We start from the raw sequence: 24544 nt of genomic DNA, 5'->3' as shown, positions 1-24544 counted from the left end.
TGCGCTTTCCTATTTAGGAAGAATATTGCGCATCATTTTTATTGTTTTCTTCCAAAGGAAAACGAATTTTAAAAAAATTAAAATCACTTAAATAGTTCAAGTAACCATTCCTGTTTGATTCGAAGAATTAAGTACATGCTTTTTTTGAACTCTGATTTTCTTAACTCTGTTTAAGTATGAGCATATAGCTTTGAAAAGTTAAATATTGTCCAAAATGGAGTCAACAGTATTACAAATCCCTCCCCACAAGAGAGTTGGGCTACTGGTAAGAAATTTATCAGTCATAGTTAAAGCACAAGAACAGACTCAGAGTCAAAAGGAAGCCCAAAATAAAGTGGCGACACAACAAGCTATTAATATTGAAGAAGGAATATATGAGGATGACTTGAAATCTAAGATATTGAACGATATTTCATTTGACTTGGAAGCTGGTCAATGCCTTGCCATAGTTGGTGGATCTGGTAGTGGTAAAACTACATTACTTAACACTTTATCTCAGCGAACCAATATCACCAACAAGAAGTTAAAGTTTGAAGGTGTTGTAAATTATAAAACTTGTCAAGAAAACGTAACCCACATCAAACATGCATACCTTTTACAGACAGACATCTTTCTCCCTGGATTAACGGTGTTTGAGACTTTGAAAACACAAGCAGACTTAAGATTACCCAGCTCTGTCCAAACTTCTGAGAAATTGGAATTAATAGAATCATTAGTGGATGTGTTGGAATTAACTCATGTTCGAGATGTAATAATAGCGTCTTTCTCAAACCATGCAACTACATTATCAGGCGGAGAGCAACGTCGAGTTTCCTTAGCTATTCAGTTGTTATCACGTCCATCTATATTATTTCTTGATGAGCCAACGACTGGATTGGATACGACAAGTTCATTAAAACTAGTGCACGTTCTCAAGAAATTAGCATCTCCTGCTTATGGAGTGACAATTATTTTATCTATTCATCAACCCAGAAGTGAAATTACTGTACTATTTGATAAGATTTGTCTTTTGACAAAAGGAGGTCGACTTGTTTATTATGGCAGTTTAATAGATGCCACTTCGTATTTTAATGATTTACACATTCTACGAGATGCCGATGGTTCTGATGGTAATAATAAGCAAAATTTTATAGAATATATTATGGAACTATCAGTTCGAGATACTACTTCGGAAGAGTTGGAAAGAGTTACAAATGTTCGAATTAACAGTCTTGTCACCAACTGGAAGCAAACATCATCAATGTTACAACCAATATCAGATTCTGATTTTAACAAGAATCTTCAATTATTTGCTCGACAATCAAAAGATAAAATCTCCTTTTTAAGAGAATTAGAGATACTAACGAAAAGAACTTTCTTATTAACCTACCGAGATACGCTCTCATTAATATCTATGAACTTGGGAGCTGCACTATTAGCAGTAGCAACTGGTTGGTTATTCTTTCAGCCTACGCCAGATCTATCTGGGATAAGATCTATTACTTCAACATTATATGTCATGTTGGAAGTTATTGGATTTTGTCCAATGTATTTTGAATTAGAAAGACTATGGGCGACTGATGGAGTCTTCTTCTATCGAGAATACCTGGAGCATCATGTATCTATTCCAGGATTTCTTCTTTCAAGAAGATTAGGCAAATTACTCTTGGAAGATTTACCAGCATCTATTATATTTGGTTCAATAACCTATTTCATGTGGGGTTTACGTACATCAGCTGAATATGGTGAAGGAGAATTTACCAGCAGATATTTTGGAATCTATCTTTCCATATGTATTCTAGTTGAATTAAATGCTATGGGATCTACTTTAGTATGTTTTGCAGTTGCCAATGATTTCTCAATAAGTTCTCTTGTTTTAAATATATTTTACCAATTGCAAAATAGTGCTTGTGGTTATTTTGTTAATGCTGCTACTATGCCAGTATATGTTAGATGGATTAAATATCTTGCATATTTTTGGTATGGATTTGGAGCATTAGCTGCTAATCAGTTTACAAATTGGATGGGTGCTTGTCCATACGATGAATCTGATTCTCGTTGTATTCAATATTCAGGAAATTATCAATTGCGGTTATTGGGATACCCTATGAATTGGATTGCTGAACCCATTGGTATTTTAGTAGCTTGGATGGTGGGATTTCATGTATTAACATGGATAGCATTTTACTATAAGACATTTGATGTATCCATTGCTAAGACAAAGAAAAATAGAATTGACAAACCTGTAAAGAAAGGAGATGAAGATGAAGATGAAGAAATGACAGATTCAATCATTGATGATGAGAAGAATGATCCTACATTAACAGAACCTATAAGTGGCAATATAGATATTACCATTAAGAACTTAACTTTCCTTGTTCAAAAGAAGAACCTTTGGAGAAAGACAGTATTGGACAAATTACTTTTAGATAATATTAATTCTAGATTCAGTGGAAGTAAAGTAAATGTAATTATGGGACCATCAGGTAGTGGAAAGACAACATTATTAAACTATCTTTCCAATAGATTACCAAAATCTCAGGGAAGTGTTTTTAAGTCAACGGGAGATATTGAACTAAACAATTTTCAACCCATTAGCCGTGAGCAATTATCTCAGGCATCTGCATATGTAACACAACATGATAATTCTCTCATTCATAACTTAACTGTTAGAGAAACCTTATATTACCAGGCTAGAATCAGATTACCTGTGAAACAGCATAATGATATTCCATTCATCATCAATGACTTGATTAGGAAAACAGGGTTAATTGATTGTGCTGATAAATTGATTGGTTCTGAATATGTAAAGGGGATCAGTGGTGGTGAGAAAAGAAGGGTATCTATTGCTATCCAATTGTTACTGAGACCAAAGATTTTATTCTTGGATGAACCAACATCAGGTTTAGATTCAGCCACTGCCTGTAAGATTTTGCAATTATTGGAGACTCTTGCAGAAGAGAATCGTACGACCATTATTATGACTATTCATCAACCTAATGACGAGATGTTTAGACGATTTGGATCTTTATTGTTATTGGCAAGAGGTGGTAAAGTAATCTTTAATGGAAGCATTGACCATATCCGGCCATACTTTGATTCATTAAATTATTCGATTCCTGCTGGTGTGAATATGGCTGATTACATTCTCGATTTGATTTCGAAAAAGGTTGATGAAGACAAGCAAGATTCACAAAATAGAATCACTAGTTTAATTCATGAATGGAAATATCATAAGAATAATAATCAAGGAAATGCCCATGATGATATTGAGGTTCAAGTAAAATCACATAAAATCATTAATATTTCTGATTATTATCATAAGAGATTACCCTTATACGTTACTTTCTTAACGGTTGCTGAACGACAAGTATTAACATCCTATAGATCCAAAGATGTTATATTCAGTCGAGCTGGTCAAACCATATTCTTAACTATAGTTCATACGTTATTCTTTTCTCCATTGAGAAATCTGCAAGAAGGAATAAGCAATCGACTCGGATTAATTCAAGAAGTGTTGAATTTATATTTTGTTGGATTGGTTAATAACATTACCCTTTATCCAACAGAAAGGAATTTGTTCTACCAAGAGTATAAAGATGGAATATATGGAGTTTTCGAATTCAGTGGTTCATACTTGATAAATGAGTTACCCACTGAAATAATCCCATGTTTATTTTTCAGTAGTATGATAGTATTTGTGGCAGGATTACCCAGAAATCCAGGAATGTTTTTCAGTATGTTTGTTACTGGATTTATTTCCATTAATTCAGGTGAATCATTGGGAATTATGGTTAATAGTTGTTTTAATCATTTGGGTGTAGCCACTAATATATTATCCAATTTAGTTATTTTAGCAATTTTCATGGGTGGAACCATGTCATTACAAATGCCACCATTCTTTGAAGGAATTAATTATATTAGTCCTATGAAATATGCAGTGGGTATATGTGCCGAATTAGGATTTAGAAATCAAGTCTTTACATGTGGAGATGAGGAGAATTGTATATTAAACTCTGGTCGAGCTGTATTAGATTATTATGGTTTAACCAATAATATTGGGGCTAGTTTTGGTGGTTTAATAGCATGTTTGATACTTTATAGATTAATTGCTATTGCATCTATATACATTAGAGTTAAGTATTACAATTGAGACTAATAAATAACTAAATAAATAAACAGATAAAATAAATAAACAAATAAAAATAAAAATAAATAAATAGATAGAGAAGTACGTGAATAATGAATGAAAGAATGTATAGATATCGGGTCCGGATTTGCGTATATAACCAATAGAAATAGAGTTTAAATGCACGCGTATAGTGGCATGAGATGATTCAGAGTCAAAATACAACCATCTTATTATTTCGCTAACCCGATCCAAAGTATCTTGAAACTGAAATTACTCCATATAAAAATAATTACAATGTGAAAGGAAGGTGAAGGAAAAAGAAAAAGGGATACAAAAGACTATAATCATCGTATCCAAAGTGTGGTATTCTTAATTTAGTAACATACTCAAGCCCCCTTAAAAATGGCAACCTAGTAACTAAATACACCATATCTTCCTTCCTATATTTTATAATATGTATCTGTTTATTTACGTATTTATACTTTCGGCTTCTCTCTCATCACACTTAGAAGCTAGCTCTTCTGAATTGCGCTAATCCAACAATATAAAATCTCCTCGTTGATTCAACTCTTCCCCACCTGCAGCTTATCTTTTTGTGTTAACACGACAACTCCCTAAGCTCTCAGCCTGCGCACCAACAGTATGCAGGGATTTTTAATCCGATAAGCACCATAGTAAAGCTACAAGCTGATTAATATACTCGATGGTGTGACTGCTTAGAATAGGCATACCGTAACAGAACTGGGATGAAGATAATGTCATAATTCCGAACACATCAGGGCCAAATAAGCACATTACGCGCTAATAAAATAGGAGTTTTTGTAACCAACTGATAAATCTGATTAAGGGATACCCACACCAACAAAAAAAAGTTTAAGGAAGCCAAATCACTCCCTGAAAATAAATAAATAAATAAATAAATAATGGAACAATTAAATGCTAATTAATTCTGGAAATGTTTCTATTCTTTCTTTTACCTCTTTGTTCTTCTTACTCATCTGTTCATCGTTTCGTCCAATAGCAAATCGTGTAAGGCTAACATGACGTACTATACTTATACGGTTGAATGGTATGTTGCATTGCGATCCAAAAGCTTTATCTCATTAGACCTATTTTTTTTTTGGCTGCTTTTCGGCCTGATAAACCCCCTTAATCTAACCTCACGAGGTATCCATAGCAAGTGTTGATCTGATATATCACTATATGATTCAAGTCTCTAGCCAATCAATCTAGTATTATTAACTTATATATCATTGCATGATTATAAGATAGATCTTTTGATCAGATCTAAAAAGATTCAGCAATGATAGCTAGCAAGGATCAAACGGCTGCGTGTACGCACTTAGATCATGAAATTTCCACACCACAATCTAATGAGATCTGAGTCATTTATATAATAACATACTAACTTTTAAACATTATAGGCCATCAATTAATCCTGATGAGATTAAGTCCATTCAAATTACTGGGAACTTTGATAATTGGTCCAGATCCTTACCAACTCAATCTATCGAACAAATTAAACAAAATAATTATACATACACTCAGAAGATTAAATTACCTACTAAAGAAAAATTAATATTTAAATTCGTTGTTAATGATTCAAATTGGATTACAAACCAGAACTTATTTAGAACTGAACATGATTCAAGTGGTGTAGAAAATAATGTCATTGATTCTGATAAATTAATTGAATTTCATGAATTTGAACAAGCTCCAGTTGAAGCTTCTCCTGCTGCTACTTCTGCTGCCCCAGCTCAAACTGAATCAGAAGAAACTTATGATGAAGTAGTCACTGAAAAGGATTTCCCTGCTGAATCTCCTGTTGTAATTGGTACTGAAGATGATGGCTTGCTTTCTGATTATGAAGCCAAATCTCCAACTTCTACGAGTACTAATACGTTCGCTGCATCAAAATCGAACACTGATAATTTAACTCAAGTTTTAACTGGTTCTTCTTCATTTGCTGCTGTATCAATTCCGAGTTCTAGTAATTCTACTAACGATTATGAAAATCTCAATCACAATTCAAATATTGATAACGTCATTGATGATTTTAGTACTCCTACTAATTCAGTACTTAATTCAACTGTATTACCTGAAAGATCTCAACAAACCGTAAATAAGCCTAATTTATTATCAATAAATTCAGAATCAACATTAAGTAATGCATCCAATGTACCCAAAGATTCAGTATCAAGTGCTGCGGATGATGACGATGTGGTTGAAATATTAAAGGCTCCTGGTGGTTATCCAACTACCCCTGAGAAATCAATCCCTAACAGTAATTCGGCAGCTTCTACTGCAATTCCAAGTAGAACAGCCGACAAGACTAGAAGAGGTGAAAATCTTATTTCTAGATTCAAAAGCTTATTCAGATATTAATTTAATTGTTTGATGATCTGAATAGTTGTACGTGTATTTTGGTTTTTTAATATCATCCTTCAGCTATTTATTAATTTATTTATTTATTACTATTATTCTGTTATCATCATTTCACCAACCCAGTAATACATCATCAAGTCGCCTATTTGTAATATACAATGGGCTAGTTGTTCTTTTTATATTTCTTTGTTTCTTATATTCTTGTTTGATCGATATATACATATATATAATCTATTGTATAATTTACCAATCTTCCTCTGTTTGTTACATCTTTCATAACTGATTTTTTTTACAAAATACACAAACGCCTAATTCTTCTTCTTTTTCTTCTTATTCTTTCCCTTACCACTCTTGGTAGTTTTGGCTGTAGTTGGAGCAGGACTTCTTTCAGACTCAAATTCTCCAACTTCTTCAGTGACTGCTGGTGTCCCTTCTTTTACTTCTTCATCACCTTCAATTTGTTGATATGGTACACCACTCATTACACTAGATAAACCTTCAACATGAGTTTCTCCAATATTAACTCCCCTTGGACCTACAAAACTTAATAATCTTGATAATTCTTTACTCTTAAATGTTTTAAATTTAAGAACTTTACCAGCATGTGGTTCATATAATTTAATATTGACTCTATTAGTGGCTACATTCTTTTTAGATACAGATCCTGCTACTTTATCTTTCTTAGACTTCTTTGATTCATTACTATACGTTATGGATAACAAAGTAGTATTGGGATATGCGGCTAGTAAATCAGATGATAACTCTATGAATGTGTCGATTGACTTTACAGTGGGCATTATGACTTTCTATTATATATTATGTATGTGGTATTAATGCAAGTATTGTTATTATGACTAGTTTATTTGACTTATGACTATTACTATGGCTTGAGGCAATGATCTTCTACGGCTAACTTCCGTTCTGGTAGTTGAAAAAAATTTGTCTCTAGATTTCTATTTTACATTTTACAATCTCATTTTTACAGTTTGAATACCGTATATTTATTATGCTGTCCTATCTATCTACAAGAAGTCTATAACAGATTGAAATAATAAAAGACAGATACAATTCAATCATCTATATTTAACAGATGGTCCCTTGTCTCTACGAGCTTCTAACTTCTGTTGACGTTTACTCTTTCCTGAAGCACTAGATCCAGTATCAGCCCCAGTACCAGTACTACTGGTATCAGCACCAACTGGTCCTTTAGATTTCTTTAAGAATGGGGCAACAAATCCAAATATCTTATATCCGGCAAAAATTGGAATTACAGAATATAAGAACCATACATAATTAGTACCGAAAATTATCATTAAAATGTCTAAGAACCAAGTTACATAAATAATGTCAAAGAAATATTCATATAATGATCCACTCAATTTTAAATCATCTCCTACACGAGTCATCTTACCTTCCCCATTATAACGAGGTCTACCACCTTTCTCGATAAAATATTGTAATCCCCAAGCTGGAAGTGAAATAATTATCCACGGTATCCAATTAGAAGGCCGATGTAAGACGAATAATCCCAAGATTGAAAGTATATTGATGACAAGTGATATCACATGAAGCTCGAATAAAGTCTTGATATTCGACTGGGCTTGTTTCTTACTACTTTGGGAGGCCATGATTTAGTAATTTGTTCCCTTTCGTATGCTGATGTGATTGTCACTTTGAAAAATTAAGTATGATGATATTTGTTGCTGATCGCTGATATGTCGTAGCAATGTACGCCGCACGCCGCACGACAATATCGTGCTGATCAATTCGTGTAATATACATTTATATATTGATATATATTAAGTACTGATAATAAAAAGACAGAAATTGAACTAGGAGTAAAGATACATACGCAAATAATAATAGTAAGAGAGATATAAAAATTGCAATGAGTTGCTTTGAGTAGGATTGTCAGAAATAGGTTGATGTCTCAGACAAGTTACTTTCAGCTGATCAATTCTTCTTAGCAGGTTCCTTGGAAACTGGAATCTTAATCGGATGAATGTATTTTGGAATAAATTGACCCTTAAACCATCCGTTATAGATTTGACTCAATTGAGGGATTCTAACCAAGTATTCGTTTGCTCTTGAGTCATATTGTTGAATGACAGTCTTTGTATATTGATTTGAATCAAATCTCAATTTAATAAAAACTGTGATATAAGCAACAGTAAACAATTTAACTAAGAAGAAAAATAAATCTCTTTGAAGTATCAAATTAAAGAATATTGTTGGTATAATTTGGAAAACTGACATTACTAATAAAATGACTTCTGCATTAGCAGCTAATATTAAAGCTTGTTGATTATAATTCAAGGTGAATTGATTTATAGCTGAGTTTAAATATTGTTGAGTTTGAGCACTGGATACACTGACTTTTAACAAATTGTTTTGGAAATATGTCAAAGCATGGAACACTGAAAAGATTATAAATGAATAAAGACTTCCGGACACAATTCCGATTTTAAAGCTTGATAAATATAATACAAATGCTAATCCAAAATATTGTACATTGTCATCTCCAACGAATCTTCCGACGGATCTGATTTGCAATTTATTGTTTCTGAAAAAGATTTGTTTAATAACAATCACATAAGTTACTAAGATGGACAATAAAGCAAATCTATAATATTTCAATGCTAATCTTGTTGAAAAGAATGAAGTTACAAAGTTGAAAGCAAAAAATAATAAGGCAAACACATGTCCTAAGAACCAATAGAACTGTTGAGTAAATGCTAACTTTTGTAATTGTTGTAGTGGTGTAAGTGCTACAGATGATGCTGATGGTGGCGCCATGGTATACTGATGATGTTTTCTTTATCTGTAGGCGTAAGGGGATCAAAAAAGACTAAGATAAGGATTCACAAGTAACAAGTGAAACACAAACAAAACTAATTCAAAATATTCAATTGGATTCTATAACAATAACTCTCTCAATATATTAATAAAAAATATTGAATAGCTCTTTACGTTTTCCAGACGTAGTCAATTACTAAATCAGTATTTCTCCTATTTCAAATAGAAGTTGGTGGAAGCAATTTTTCTTTTTTTCCACATTGGCGTTCCCCAAATTTATATACAGGTACAATGCATTAAGCCACTTTGTTTTTTGCATCCATAGATATTGCTACATTTTATATGAAAAGAGTTATGCATATAACTATGTATATATTAGAATACTAATTAAATATTAAGGGAGAAATATGAATGCTGATGATCAAAAAAAAGAAGAGTAAAGATATTAAGAAAATTACCATCAGACTTTGGTGTAAGAAAATAAGAACCGTTAAGCTAGAAATCACATAAACACATAATGGATATCGTTATTAAAAACTTCTTTATAGAAGCCTCTCTTAAGCATCCTCAACAGCTGGAGCTCCTAATGGTGGAACTGCGGTGTCACCAGAATGTCTTGGGGTTTCAGGAATAGACTTCTCTGCATCAACTCCGTGTCTGTATTCTAAACTAACAACATTCTTAAAGAATTCTTCATCAACTTCTCTAATTAATGGCCAAGCTAAACCAGCTGGAATAATAAGGAAGATGAACAAATCAAGAATACCATAAAATACAGATTCAGAATCTGGTTGAATGTAGTTACCACCTTCACTCAAACCCCATGCAATTGGGTATAAAATCCATACGATCAAATAAAGACCAAGGAATAAAGTGCTTAACCCAGATTGCTTAAAGTTGTTATATCTACCAGAAATACTTTGCCAGCCAACTAAATAGACACCGACTAATAATGAGAAAGTACCAAAAACAAAGTAACCCCATTTATAAGTAGAATGAATAAAAATACCAACCAAGTAACTAATAACAAAGAATTCGGCAGTTAAAACCTTTGTAAATAAGCTACTAGCAAATGTGAAAATCTTTGTAAACAAATCTTGTTCAGTACTGTTAAAGTCAACTGGATGATTTGTGAATTCAATTAAAGCCAAGGTAAATGGCCAAGCAAGGAACCAACCAACATATCTAGCATAGAAAACTTGTCTAATACCAGTACCATCAAAAGTATCAGCATGAGAAAATTCAGTATCAATACCAGTATAACCCAAATCAGATGCCATAGTATAATAAGCAAAACCTAAAACGGCACTAATGAAAATTGGGAATGCTAATAAAGTTCTCTTGAAAGTATGATTCTTTGAGAAAAGGAAAAATCCTCCATGAACAAGGGTACTAACAACATAAAGAGCAAAACAAGTCCATAACCAATCAGTACCATGACTAGTTACATGGATGTCAACACCAACAGTTGGTGGGTTAACTGAAACTGATGAACGTGAAACAATATCTTCGATGTAAGCCATTTGTAAATAATTTTTGGAACACTATTACCTATTTGGGAATCTAATGTATATTGGAAGAGGCTAAGTAAAAAATAGGGGTAAGATTGGAATGCTTTACCCCTATTTATATTCAAAGTTGTATTTAATTGAGGGATAATCACCCTCCATATCAAAGAGTAGAAGTCGTCCGAAAGTTCCATGAAATAAAAACTATAGAGTCATTCTTTGGTTATGTTGCTCAACCGATCGGCAAACATTTTGGACAGAAAAATATATCTTATGACAAAATATGTGCTCAACTGAATAAAATATGTCAAACGTAAGATAACATATTTCGAAAATGAATGATTAGTAATTTGTCTGGAATATTCTACTAGCTGTGACATCTTTTTTATGAGGTTGGAGGGATGCAAAAAATGTCGCAATTGGTGAGACATATGCACAAATGCAACTTCTGCGACATTGTGTGATCACTCTTACAATTATATAGAAAAGCATGTCATTGTTTGACCCCATCCCGAATATCCGTCTTTATATTCGTCTTAACAACTTAACTACTAATAAAGTGGAGGAGAGCTCATATGATCTGATTCGGGGAGATTATTTCTTTGAGGTGTTATTTAGTAAGTGCACCAAGTATCGACCCGATAACTACAAGGGATATGGCTTATTTGCGACAAATTAATTCGAATAAACGGTGAATATATCATTCTAAAAAGTTTAGATAGTGGAGTATCAATTACCGATAACTTCTGCTTTTCTGGATTATTGGCTGTAAAGTGGCCTGCTGAAAACTGCCGAACATATAATTAGAGATCATCGCAATTATTTGCGCGGACCAAAGTGAAGTGTGCGCAAATTATTTTGAATACTTTATCACGGTACTAACGGAATTGATCACCAATGCTAAATTATTTTTAAAATTTTAGTTAACACTTCAAATCCCGTTCTTTATATGTATGTCGTATAATGTAGTCTTAAAACGGCTGACTCGGTAGAGCCGTTTCCACGGTCCTGCACAATTGACCTACTTCTCCCTTACCATTTGCGCTTCTAGAGAAATATCATGAGATTTTTCAATCCAGACTCCGGCTTTAATATATCCAGAAGTCTAGTGGGGGTAATCTCCATAAGTGCGGTGAGAGAATATCCTACAAATTTAGGGATTTTACCAGTAGTCGGATGACAAGCTTAATAATATTTAATTATTAATAATAATCTACAAACTGATTTTACTAACAAGTCATTAACATTTAATTCTAACATTATTTTAATCTGTAATCTTGTGAAGAAATAGTGCATGCATTATCAATTGACATGAATTCGTAAATTCTGAATCTCCAATGCTATCCTAGCGCTACTGGCTGACCCAGTTTCAATCTATTGACAATATCGTCATTAATGTTTCCCGAGGCACCGCAAATTGAACATTTCAATCGTTTTGAATAATAGAATGGTAATACGGGGATGAAAAATAACGTTACACAATTGATAGTTCGAATTGCATACACCAGTTGATTATGACAATGACCACAATAGCATGCTATATGACCAACATCGTTCAAGGGTTTGTTAAACTCTTTAACTTGATGGTTCGTAAATAGTTAGTTCACCAGCTCGTAAATTATATCAATTTATATGAGGATACTTTAATAGATATTGGTGATGGATTTTCCCCCTTTAATCATCTCCTGTTCTCTCTTAATTAATACTTATTTGACATCAGTGATTAGTTTGAATGGGGTCTGTTAAAGCAACCTAAAGTATCGCCACAAATTTAAGAATTAAAAAGAACTTACATCCAATAAGAAAAAACATGAATTCCATATTATGAGTGTATATCTGAAAGTAACCAGTAGTTCAGTGTGATTTATTTTCTAATACCAACAGATCTGCTGTTAAATTAAACCTGCAATACAACCAAGAACGTTACCAATTCCAAGTTAAAGGACTCATTATATGCATATGCAGGTACAAAATTGTGCTATATTCGGTAAATACACGCTCATGAACAAAGCTATCAGTTTAAGCAGTGGTATTTAAACATGAGAGGTATAAGGTAATGTTATGCCAAATCGTCTTGATGGTTGTAACGTTCCCATTATTTGTATTGTTTTCATAATATTAGTGTGATACTGTGTAAGACAAAATATAAATTGCCGTTCTATCAATTCCGTGGGTAGGGAGCTATACAACTTTTTTAATATACTAATTGACCTGTTTATTTGGTTAACTCGAATGGTTCGATAACCAGAAAATGTGATACATTTCTTCTGCTAGAAGTATTCTAACCAAGCTGGATTAAATGTGAAAATGCAGACAAAATTTCTACCCAAGTTTCACGACTATATTTCTTATGTACATGAACGATTTCCGGATTAGGCAATGCAGTACAGACTGCAAAATTTGAATGTATTAGCCGCTATTCTGCCTGGATACCCACAATATAATCAACCAACATAGACCATGTTCATCCAGTCTCCATTAAAGTATGTAGACATACTGAAGGATGTATATGAGTGGGCTAATAAACAGAAAAGATTGTATTATTTTCCACATTTATTTGAGAATTACTTATCGAAATCATATTTTGAACATAATGACCTACTTCAGATCTACCTAAAATTCACTCCATATACGACTATCCATCCTGGTAAGTTAACAATACAAAGTTGCATGGAATTGTGCGATGAGAGAGTAGGAAGTACTTTTGATGTTTATATGGATGTGCATCGATGGGCTGATTTTAACGATTCACCACCTTTGTCAAACTATCAAAAGTTATGTAGAACAGTTCAAATATACCAGATTAAAAAGAAGGAAGAGATATTGAAAGATGATGCTACTGACTATCCAGATGAAATAATAAAACTTAGAGAACAATTAATAACTTCAATTTTGGTTGTTCATCATTGTCCTCACTTTAAATTAGAATACCAAAGAGATTACTATAAGATTATGAGGTATATTCAAGATCTCATACAGTTTCTAAATGATGAAAGAATATATTTCAAGAAGTATAACAAACTCTCCAAAGATGATATTCCAGAAATTCCTTTAGAAATGATAGAGTGGTATGATTGTTTTTTACACTGTGATTTTAACAAGATTTATGAATTTGAACCTCCTATCTTTCAAATAAAAGTTACGGAATTTGCTGGTAGCAAGACCGATCAACTTCAAAAAACTAACAATGCATTCTGCTCACATTTACAATCACCTTCAACTTATTCAAATTTTGTGCCAACAAATCCATCAACTTCTGAATCTACAGTATTAGAAAAGTTCTCAGATTTCTGGAAGTATGCTTATGATTATTATAATATAAAAGCGATTTGCGGAGAATATAGATTTTTGAAACTTTTTAAAGATGGACACAAAAGTTGTGGAAAGGGAGATATAAAGTATAAATGGCCTAGACATATATTGAATCTCGAAAACCAGCTTGAATATGAAAAAGAAAGATATCATAATGAATTTTATGATTTGAACTCAGAAGAAATGGCTGACAGATTGATGTACCTTGAAGATCTAAAAAGGACAATTGAAATTGAAAAACATAAGTTTCCACAAGCAAGACTCACTTCTTTAGCAGAGCCAATGAATGATTTGCCAACCATATTAGTTAACAAACTAGCTTTTTTCAAGAATAATCAAGCACCATCTCCCAAGCAGATCATTAAATCATCAATACTCAAGAAATTTAACGAACTCAAACTTGAAGTTGGCAAAGAACTTCCTAATGAATCAAACTTTGAACCTTACCAAGTAAGGGACACTGCTGATAAAGATTTGATCATTTTGAATGATAATGACAAAGAAACATTCGAAAGTTTGACAACTGAAAATATTAGCTCCTTATTAGAACTATACCATCAAAATGAAAATAACAAGTCAACTGAGAGAAAACCTTCCAGTACTTCCACTAATGTAACTTCAATATCGGCAAACAAACAAGCTTCTATATTTAGTAGAAATACCACTGATGAGAGTGAACAAGAGTCTACTGAGAATATTTCAATTTCTGCTACTGCAATCAGAGCTATTGCCCGAGAAGTCAACTATAATGACATATTCAAAGGTAGAGACTATAAATATCAATACGTTCCACTTGAAAATTCGCCATGGAGCCGGGAAGAGTGATGGTTACATTTATCTGATAACCAAAAAATTAATATGATACATATACTAATCTAGAAGCTTTTTATATCGTATAAAGTACAATTTGTAGAAAATCATAACAAAGAAGGCAAACATATAAAGTCTTTATAAATTTTGAAAATTTTGAATAAAATACAATAGAGAAGAAATTAAAAGTTTTGGGAATAATTAAAGGGACATGAAAAGCAAAATCTATTAATATTCAGCTGGATAGTTAGAGTTGAACTCTTGAAAAGTATGGAAAGTCTCGTCTCTTGAATTAGACAGTATGTTTGAAGTTCCAATTGGCACGGTCGGGCCTTGATGGGATTGTTGAGAATTGACTTGTTGATTAACCTGTGACTCGGGCTGAGGTTGTTGCTGTTGCAGCAATAATTGTTGTTGCATTATTTGTTCTTGGAATAAACGTTGGTGTAACATATCTTCATTCTCTTGTTTTAGAATTGGATGTTCGTTATTAACATCTACATTTTCATCGCTACCAACATGAGTACCGTTTAACCCTGTATGGGATTCTTCTGGGATACTACCATTATTCTGAATCAGACCACCCACAGCATTCGGATCTTCAGGATGACCCCCATTGTGATTAATATAACTATTAGATCTCGACAGAGTGTAAGACTTTTTAGGCTTTTCTTCTTCTCTAGGTACCACATCAATCAAAAAGTCGAACATATCACTCTTAGTCAATGCAGCTGCGATATCGGATTTTTGTAGTGTTCTTCTTTTATTCTCTTCAGCATGGATCCATGCTCTCATGGTTAGTTCAGTAATGAAGACATCACACCCTTTTGCAAATAATATTGGTGCTTCAGCACTTATCATTCTAACATCTTCATCAGTTTTCATTACTTTTTTAATTCTAGCTAAAGGTAGTTGATGATTCTTAAAGTCATGATCATCGTGTTCAATAGAATTAATAGTCTCTTGCCAGTATTGCATCATCATTTCTCGATGTCTTCCAGTTAATCCCTGTCCAACATTACTGAAGGCGCCTCCTGGTTGTCTCAGTTGTTGAGCTGCTGCTGCTTCTGCTGCAGCTTGAGCAGCTAATAATTCCGCCTCATCGACAATAGGTGGTTGTGTATGTTGTACTTGACTCTGTTGATGTTGAAGATGTGAAGACAACTCCTCTTCATCCAAATAAGAATTCTCGTATCTTTCCATAATGAACAGCTATACTATTAATGTTTATTGTGTTTTTTGACTGTTAATTCAAATCTTGAATCAACTTAACTATTTTATTAGGTATAATTTTTCACACTAGTTAATACTATCAGTGTTTATAATTCCTGAATAATTACGATTTTTTTAACTTTTCTTTGCTGTAACAATTTGAATTATTTATGGTAGTTTCTTTAATACTTTTATAGGCTTATACTCTTAGACAATTTATAGCATTAAACTATTGTCCAACAAATCTATACAGTAGACCGATTTATGTAACCATACTTTTTTCTATTTTTTTTTTTGTTCGAGTTTCCCCGGTGTTCGCACAAATCCGTTTTCTACGCTGAAGTTTGGATGTTTCCGATTCTAAGTTTTTTACAATTACCAATAAACTATACAAAGCTGAATTATCATCATTATGAATATCATCATTATCATTATCAATGTCGTAAATATTATTCCTCTTGAACAGCAATGACCTTCTCGTCAAATCTGACGGATTTTCTTCGTTCTCCCAGGAATTCAGTTGGAGTTTTCAATTCAATACCATCTTCTCCTACTTCTTTTTTAGTAGCAGCTAACATTTTTCTAACATCAGCTGAATGTTGAGGATTTGAAGTAGATGAAGATTTTCTTTTATGTTGGATAGTTATATCATCCTTACATTTCTGACAATTACATAAGAACCCCCAATTGACTCTTAATTCACGTTGTCTTTGTTGAACAGTATGACTTGGATTGACATATGTAGTAGTCAATTCTTCTCCAGCTCGGATATCTCTAGCAGCATAAACCTTCAAACCAAAAGTTCGAGATATAGTAGAACTTTCAACTGATGTATTAGGGTCACAGTTATGGTTCAAATGTGATTGAATAGAATAGATGTTGGAATCAAGATTATTGATGTTATAAGTTCCCATCATATATAAGAATTCTTGATATGTAAGAGATGAAGCATCATTTGGGAAAACTCTTAAGAATTTTTCATAACCTTCTTTCCACAATGTTTCCTGTTGTTCTTGAACAAAGAGTGCACCACCTTGTAATGAATCAAAAGCTCCAGCTGAAGAATCAAGCGCCTTATATCTAATATCTTGTGATACTCTGGCCATTGCTCTAAATTGCTTCTTTTTGTCACCAGACTTATCATTCAAAATGTTAGCATATATGAAAGTAATTGCAAATAATGCATTCCATTGCTCTTCTAAACAATAGTCTTGTAATTCAAAAAATGCTTCTGAATCAATTGGTTTTGTGGTGGATTTCTTATGAGGTTGATAAACATTATGCTTTAATAAACCATGTAAAGTACCGTCTGATTTTTTACACATTGGAGAACACCATACTTCAGTACAGATATTACAATCTAATGCTCTTAAAACGTTGCCTCCCAGATTAGATTTTAATAATTTTCCACAATAAGAGCATGCTTTACCAGTCTTAATAAGTTTAATGTTCGCTAAAGGTGGAATGAAAAATAAAGGTTCTTCTGACCAAATAATCTCACCCTTATCAATCTTATGTTTGGCATAAATCCCTTTACCTCTCTTCGTGGTCATAATAATTTGAACGTTTGATGGTAAATCTAAATCTGGTGCAATCTCGGACTTGATTTCACTAGCGTAAGTGAACTGTTCATTATTAGTATTTGGTGTTAAACCAAACTTCTTAAGTAAGTTTTTTAATCTCTTTTCAGACACTGACCAGGTTGGATGTTGTGCTTTAAATAATGCGTGTAATTTAGGAATTCCTAATGATTCGGTCGATGGATCTTGTTTCCAAATGGCGATGATGCCATCTACAACTTGTCTTTCATGCGGCACTATTGGCTGGGTTGTTAATCGTTCGGGCTCGGCATCATTAATAGATATCACTTCGATCTTCTTAGCAACATTGTCAGCACTAGAAACAGTCATTTTGATACTCCGAAAGTTTCTTGTTTGTAGTGTTGAAACTTCTCCTCATTCGATTTCTCCATGAAATTTCCAGATTCAGAAAATTTTTTACTCGTCTGACAAGAAACTCTATTTTTTCAGTGGTCATCTTTTAGTTGCAAAAAGTATGCGAATATATTTAGCTATCCTATATAATGCTACTTAATTATCTAATTTGAATCTTCCTCTTCTTCTTCATCATCAAATTCATTGTAAAGGAGGGTTCCACCTATAGGAACATTGCATTGTAAAAGGGAAGCATCTTTGACAACTACACAATGGTGAGCAGGTTGTCTGTCGGCAATGACTCTCATTCTTTGCAACTCATCAAGCATTGCTCCTCTTTCATATTTATGCATAACATTATCATAATAGATACGAGTTGTGGTTGATTGTGGAATCTGAACCATAAATGGTTGGACATATAATTGACCAACATATCCTTCTTCAACATTACAAGAATATGAGTAACTAAATGTTTGAGATGTTGATGTGGATACACCTGCATTTAGACCAAAAGTATAACTTCCTATTCCTTGGGAAAATTCAAAGTAAAGTTTTCCATTTGCAGTAATACTGAAAGAATAACTTCTAGCAATGCCACCTCCTGAACCTTGAGTGCTATCCAAACAAGAAGTCACAGGAATTTTATCTGTATAAGGAATAATTAAATCTTTCTTGGGAGTTTTTTTATATTCCTGTATTATCCAGCTATCTTCCTTTTCGGAATAATACATTGTTTTCTGGTCTTCCTTTAATATAATACCGTTTCTTTTATTTTCAAATGCTTCAGGGTGCTTTTGAAGATCACTTTCTGTATTAAATATATATATATTACGATCTTCATCTCTCTTACCTAATGCCTCGACGTGTTGATCATCATATGGGATTTTTGTTTTATTGCTTAGGGATAATGGTCCAATGGTGGGATTTTTATTAGTCCAATCTATGGCCCAGTAGTTTACACCTTCAGCTTCAGAAGATTTTTGTAATATTCCATCAATAGTATCAGTTAAAATTATTGCTGGATAAGCTTCAACAAATACAATGATTGAACTCAACACAAGTACAACGCTTTTAATTACTCTCATTTCAGTTTATTCTTTTGATTTAATTGCTAAAATCAAAAGAATGTATTAAAGAAATGGAATGCATTGTAGAGCCAAACTAGTCAGTTATATATGGATTAGCATATTGAGTAGAGACCTGATATATGTTCAGCTTATAATAAATTACTCTGCTTCTTAGAGAAATCAAAGTTATAACTAAAATTAGAAGAAACTCCAAATGTAGTAACATTGCTTAAGTCAATGGCAGTTGGGACCAATGGTAAGCATAATGAATAAGTATTCGTGACTTGAATCACGCGCGGTTGTATTATCTATGCACTTTCCTAAATAGGCACTCCTGCGCATAGTTACCCCGTTGTCACAATCTGCAAAAATTGCGTCAACAGTGGCTGCGACGATATATTCATCTTCGAATCATGATTACTGTGATTTTGTGCTAATCAAGAGGTAAGATAGACAAACATTAATTCACCACCACCACCCCCTTAAAAATGACAGGCTTTGTTGTTATGAGAAAAAAGTATTTATTTGTATATAAATAAATCTTCATATATAAATTGAAGTTTGCTGCGACTCTGGGAATTAAATTTATTTATAGATCAATATGGTACAGTCACAGTCAGACTCACAAGACACCTTTAATATGACTAATATCGATCGTGCGACTTCTTACAGTAGCACTAGTGATTCTGATACAGAAGATATTTCAGAATCTCTAAGAGCTATTCGCAGCAATGGTACTACTCATCCATTAATTAATAAGAAACCAAGCAATATAAGTACAAGCATTCAATTGATTTCAAGTGACAATGATTCCTTAATCAACGAAGATGATGAAGAAGATGAAAGTGAAAATCCGTTTATAGACTCAGAAGTTGCAGACTACTATGAAAACTTGTATGAGACCTCTCAATATGAGTGTAGGCACCTTTTCGATCCCAATTTTAATTGGTCAAAACGTCAAGATCAAGTCATTGTTCATAAGCTTGATAAAGTTATTGCATTGTTTGCTTGTCTAATGTTTACAGGATTACAATTAGATAGAGGAAACCTCCCACAAGCCATTTCTGATAATATGTTAGAAGATTTGGGTTTAACGACTAATGATTACAATAGAGGTAACACAATCTTCTTGATTTGTTTCCTTACCGGAGAAATTCCTTCTTCGATACTTTCAAAATGGATTGGAGCTGATAGGTTCATTCCATTCCAAATGATTACTTGGTCCATTGTTGCTGCATGTCAGTGTTTTTTACAAGGAAAGTATTCATTCTTCTTAGCTAGAGCATTAACTGCTTTCTTGGAAAGTGGGTTAATTGCAGAGTTGGTATTATTCTTATCAACATATTATAAAGCAAAAGAATTGCCTATAAGATTATCTTGGTTATGGGTAACATCAACAATGGTTCAGGTAACTGGAGCAGTTTTAGCATTAGGAATCTTGAAATTAAGAGGATTCTTAGGATGGGAAGGCTGGAGATGGTTATTTTTAATAGAAGGACTGATTACTTTATTTATTGGAATAGGTGCAACTTATATGTTAATTCCTTCACCAATTGAGTTGGTTGATAGAGGTTGGTTTTCTGAACATGAAGTGAAAATCATTATCAATAGAGTTCTTAGAGATGATCCAACAAAAGGTGATACAAATAATAGAAGTGGAGTTACATTTAAGCAATTAGTCAAAGTGTTTTTGGATTATGATTTATGGCCAATTTACTCAATTGGATTGATCGCCTTTGTTCCTACTGGTGCCATGACCAATTATATACCCATCATTTATAGGGGGCAAGGGTTGACTACTTTCCAAACCAATCTATTATTGATACCACATTATATTTTGCATATTACATTTTTAATTCAGATTACAAAACTATCAGAACGATTAAATCAAAGGGCTCTAGTAGCTATACTAGCCCCTATTTATTTAATACCACTATTAATATTTTTCAAAACTCATCGTGATACATTAACAACTACAGGTATTTGGTTGGTATCTACATTAATTTCTGGAGGACCATACATTCATGCTATTTGTGTCAGTTGGGTTTCAAGAAATTCAGGTAGTATAAAGACAAGATCTGTCAGTGCGGCTGTTTATAATTTAATAGTACAAGCTGGTGGAATTATTTCGGCAAACATTTACAGAGATGATGATAAGCCATTATATCACAGAGGTAATAACCATATCTTGATTATTGGAACAGCATTACTTCCATTATTATTATCAATTAAGTGGTATTATACCTGGAGAAATAATTCAAGGAAGAAGATTTGGAATTCTATGTCACCAGAAGAGCAATATCAATATATTCATAATTCACCTGATGAAGGTAACAAGAGATTAGATTTTAGATTTGATAGTTAGTTAGTTGTTAGTTATATTTATTTATAGACATTTTGGGGTAGCAAATACTCCAGGTTACTACTAAGAATAATATTTATTCTGTAAATAAACCATATCAGGGCTCTGAGAATTAATTCTGTAATGCATATTACCCATTTTCTTGATACGAAGATTTATGAAAACCTGCCATATCTTCATTTAAAGTACCAGTAAATTTAATATATAATCAATAACTTTTTTGAATCGTTTCATTAATATTACAATCAATACTTTAGAGACTAACAATCAATCTCATTTGGTATATTGATTTTATATTCGTTGGTTATAAGCTATATTGCTGTTTAATTGAATAAGAGGCATATATATATTAAATTATAAGAATGAAATAAATAACCAAATCATTTAAAAAGTTCACCTGGCCGATGATATTCTGGTAAAGGACCTTTTTCTAATTCCAGAGGTTTCCTGATCCTCTCTAAAACATCGGAGGTAGTCATCATTGTCACATTTAATTGTGTCGTTGTATCTCTTACGAGATTTGGGAGAAGTTATACTTATTCTTCCCTTTCTCTTATTAGCTTGGTCACTGTATCCAAAATCGATGACATAGGCTGTATAAGTTCCATCAGGATTTTGTTTAATCATTATGTTACCCAGATGGATATCATGATGCACTATTCCCAAATTGTGAACCATATCTATAGTCTTTTTACAGCATGATTTAAAAGCCTGTCTTTCTTCAATAGTATAACAACTTAAAGGTTTACCATCAATATATTCTATAATTAAAAAAAAACCAGCTAATTGATCAATATCAACGTCAAATTCATCTTTATAGCTGTCAACTTTAGAGTTTAAAAAACCGGATGAATAAAATTTAGGGATACCATCTATACCTTTGAGAATTTCATAGCTCGACACTTCTTTGCTAAAGCATTTTAATGCCTCTAAATAACAATCCAGAATATCTTGGTTGATTTGGAATTCACAACTCCAAAATGAGTCATAAATTTTAATAACTTTGCGATCATGTGAGGTTAGATCTTCGACTAAAAATACTATTGAATTACGACTTTGTAGTTTATTACCAGATAATATTTCCAAGAACTTGTATTTTGTTCTTAATTCTTCCATGGTGGTTGACTTCAAATTTGATTTACGAAGAGTCTTAATCCTAGTTTGGGTTATTTTAAGTTCGGTGCTGCCTTGTAATTCGGAAATAATCAGACCGCTGCTGGAAGGTGGAGTTGGTGTATCACCCGGTAAGTGATTTTCATCGATTGGACTAGTGGTGCAAAATTGTTCAATTTCAGTATTGTATTTAATAATTTCAGAATTGATTCTTGGATATAAAGAACTAAGATTTTGCTGTTCAATTAGATATTGCAATTGACTTCCACCTTTACACGTTTGGAAATAGGAAAGTAAATAGATAAATAATTGTGTACAAGTGGAAAATTCAGACTCATCAGAAAGATCGTATATCCGGCAATCTAACTCCCTCATAATGTCATTTTTATCTATAATTGTTTCCTCAGAAACCATAGGGTTTTCAATGTCAATTAAATACGTAGTTAAGTAATCTGAGATGAACGCTAAATGACTATTAAGAGATATAGCTTCCCTAATACTTTGGGAAAAGCAGTGTATAAAGTCCCTTGCCTTTGAGTCGGTCTTTTCATTATTTATGAAGTTAACATAACTTTCATTCAAATCTTTGCGTTTTAACTCGATAGGAATACTTAATGGTTGATTTGTAATCATTAAATCTGGAATTATTCTGGTATATTTACCGGAATCAATGATTTCTTCCGAAGCATGTTGAGGCTCACACCGTACATCAGTATAATTTAATGTCAACGCACTTATGATTCTATCGGTAACATTAAACTCAAAGGCATGCTGAATGGAGCTTTCCAAGTGATTCAGCCTCACCAATCTAAAATGTAAGCTATAGTCAAATTTATTAAGTTTTTTCATATCTACTTTTGCAGATAATTTATCAAAATTAACTTTAGTTGAATTTGAATTAAATTTGGGAATAAACAAACCAATTATAGAATTAAGGTGATGAGATCTTCTAAAAGAAGATTTTGGGGATGATATTATTTCCGGGAGATTTGGTTTAAGTCTTTTAACTGAGTCTGGAGCATATTGAGCGTGTTTTAAAGTATCAAGTTTTAGATTGGGTATCTTGATACTCAAAATAATAGTTAATTGAAAATATCCACGCAATTTCTTATCTCTTAAATTAAGAAGGATTAAATCTTTGAACAGACGATATAAATCGTCTTTTAAGACAGGATCAAAATTTATTGGAACTAAAAGGTGGAAGTTAAATAATCTCAATATAAGTGGTAAAATATGCTTATAGTTTGAAGTAGTTGATTCATCTAATTCTAATTCCTTCAAATCTTCCTTTAAAAACTTCTCTATTTCCTCTTCATTAGGAGTTTTAAGATAAACCTCTAAGCGACGTTGAGCTTCACGATATTCATTAACGCTCTGACGATGGATCAAAAATATATCAATCAGTGGTCCATTTATTAGGGGCAACAAAGCACGTTTGACCGGATCAAAATTAATGATCGATTTTAAAGAGTTGTCCATGTTTGTTAAGGTTAATACTGAATTGCAAGGACAATCCAGTGATAATAAACTCTTCAGTATTCATTTGTGGCTTTAAAAGGGTGCAAAAAGGTAAGTGAGACGTACGCTACATCAGACGGCATTAACTTACTTTCATATGCATCAGTTTGTAATACACATAAAAAATCTCTTAATGACTGTTCTATATAGCAAATAGGCTAATCTAGTTATTACATGTACGATATTGATGGCTGCAAAACTTAACTTCGCAAAGTCTGTATTACTATTTTTTTTTATCAACATTAGTTATTAATACTACGTTGAAGTGAAATATCTACAATAAAGCCTAATATTGATAATATAGTTACTTGGTTATGTACTACAAGATACAAAAGATTATATATATAATGAGATTATTCAATTGACTTTATCATTTAAGCGTTCTTATATACAATGCGTATGTAACATAATCTTTG

General features: G+C 32.7%; 12 protein-coding genes across 12 annotated transcripts; 4 read left to right on the top strand and 8 right to left on the bottom strand. All coding sequences in view use genetic code 12, as the record gives it.

The window, feature by feature from the left end:
• Positions 1 to 214: 214 nt before the first annotated feature.
• ROA1 (Roa1p) lies at positions 215 to 4132 on the top strand (the record flags this gene model as incomplete). Its single annotated transcript, XM_064885606.1, has 2 exons — positions 215 to 334; positions 380 to 4132. 2 exons carry the CDS (start codon positions 215 to 217, stop codon positions 4130 to 4132), a joined length of 3873 nt encoding a protein of 1290 aa, XP_064736027.1.
• Positions 4133 to 5047: 915 nt separating this feature from the next.
• Positions 5048 to 6496, top strand: RJT21DRAFT_116411 (uncharacterized protein; the record flags this gene model as incomplete). The annotated part of the gene is made up of 2 exons (XM_064880428.1): positions 5048 to 5140; positions 5558 to 6496. 2 exons carry the CDS (start codon positions 5048 to 5050, stop codon positions 6494 to 6496), a joined length of 1032 nt encoding a protein of 343 aa, XP_064736026.1.
• Positions 6497 to 6804: 308 nt separating this feature from the next.
• RJT21DRAFT_3572 (signal recognition particle subunit) lies at positions 6805 to 7293 on the bottom strand (the record flags this gene model as incomplete). The annotated part of the gene is made up of 1 exon (XM_064884286.1): positions 6805 to 7293. One exon carries the CDS (start codon positions 7291 to 7293, stop codon positions 6805 to 6807), a length of 489 nt encoding a protein of 162 aa, XP_064736025.1.
• Positions 7294 to 7479: 186 nt separating this feature from the next.
• RJT21DRAFT_123295 (uncharacterized protein) lies at positions 7480 to 8275 on the bottom strand. Its single transcript, XM_064882670.1, has one exon. It carries the CDS (start codon positions 8122 to 8124, stop codon positions 7570 to 7572), a length of 555 nt encoding a protein of 184 aa, XP_064736024.1. The 5' UTR covers positions 8125 to 8275; the 3' UTR covers positions 7480 to 7569.
• RJT21DRAFT_123294 (uncharacterized protein) lies at positions 8276 to 9772 on the bottom strand. Its single transcript, XM_064882669.1, has one exon. The coding sequence runs from the start codon at positions 9290 to 9292 to the stop codon at positions 8450 to 8452; it is 843 nt and encodes a 280-aa protein (XP_064736023.1). The 5' UTR covers positions 9293 to 9772; the 3' UTR covers positions 8276 to 8449.
• HSP30 (Hsp30p) lies at positions 9645 to 10873 on the bottom strand. Its single transcript, XM_064882668.1, has one exon. The coding sequence runs from the start codon at positions 10813 to 10815 to the stop codon at positions 9850 to 9852; it is 966 nt and encodes a 321-aa protein (XP_064736022.1). The 5' UTR covers positions 10816 to 10873; the 3' UTR covers positions 9645 to 9849.
• Positions 10874 to 13260: 2387 nt separating this feature from the next.
• Positions 13261 to 14937, top strand: RJT21DRAFT_116406 (uncharacterized protein; the record flags this gene model as incomplete). Its single annotated transcript, XM_064880427.1, has 1 exon — positions 13261 to 14937. One exon carries the CDS (start codon positions 13261 to 13263, stop codon positions 14935 to 14937), a length of 1677 nt encoding a protein of 558 aa, XP_064736021.1.
• Positions 14938 to 15150: 213 nt separating this feature from the next.
• On the bottom strand, positions 15151 to 16125 carry HAP5 (Hap5p; the record flags this gene model as incomplete). Its single annotated transcript, XM_064884281.1, has 1 exon — positions 15151 to 16125. One exon carries the CDS (start codon positions 16123 to 16125, stop codon positions 15151 to 15153), a length of 975 nt encoding a protein of 324 aa, XP_064736020.1.
• Positions 16126 to 16354: 229 nt separating this feature from the next.
• On the bottom strand, positions 16355 to 18224 carry RJT21DRAFT_57127 (S-adenosylmethionine-dependent methyltransferase). The gene has a single exon (XM_064885096.1). The coding sequence runs from the start codon at positions 18042 to 18044 to the stop codon at positions 16584 to 16586; it is 1461 nt and encodes a 486-aa protein (XP_064736019.1). The 5' UTR covers positions 18045 to 18224; the 3' UTR covers positions 16355 to 16583.
• An 8-nt stretch (positions 18225 to 18232) lies between these two features.
• RJT21DRAFT_128789 (uncharacterized protein) lies at positions 18233 to 19153 on the bottom strand (the record flags this gene model as incomplete). The annotated part of the gene is made up of 1 exon (XM_064882929.1): positions 18233 to 19153. The coding sequence occupies one exon, from the start codon at positions 19151 to 19153 to the stop codon at positions 18233 to 18235; it is 921 nt and encodes a 306-aa protein (XP_064736018.1).
• Positions 19154 to 19775: 622 nt separating this feature from the next.
• RJT21DRAFT_131854 (allantoate permease) lies at positions 19776 to 21500 on the top strand (the record flags this gene model as incomplete). Its single annotated transcript, XM_064883086.1, has 1 exon — positions 19776 to 21500. The coding sequence occupies one exon, from the start codon at positions 19776 to 19778 to the stop codon at positions 21498 to 21500; it is 1725 nt and encodes a 574-aa protein (XP_064736017.1).
• Positions 21501 to 21740: 240 nt separating this feature from the next.
• RJT21DRAFT_123290 (uncharacterized protein) lies at positions 21741 to 24384 on the bottom strand (the record flags this gene model as incomplete). Its single annotated transcript, XM_064882667.1, is given in 2 exon segments — positions 21741 to 24101; positions 24116 to 24384. A coding segment is annotated over 1 exon segment (2190 nt), but the record flags the coding sequence as incomplete, so codon positions are not given.
• Between the last annotated feature and the right edge of the window lie 160 nt (positions 24385 to 24544).

This window comes from Scheffersomyces amazonensis (genome assembly GCF_036850825.1).
Source record: "Scheffersomyces amazonensis strain UFMG-HMD-26.3 chromosome Unknown RJT21scaffold_8, whole genome shotgun sequence".
Lineage (NCBI taxonomy): Eukaryota > Fungi > Ascomycota > Pichiomycetes > Serinales > Debaryomycetaceae > Scheffersomyces > Scheffersomyces amazonensis.
This window is presented reverse-complemented; position numbering and strand designations above follow the sequence as displayed.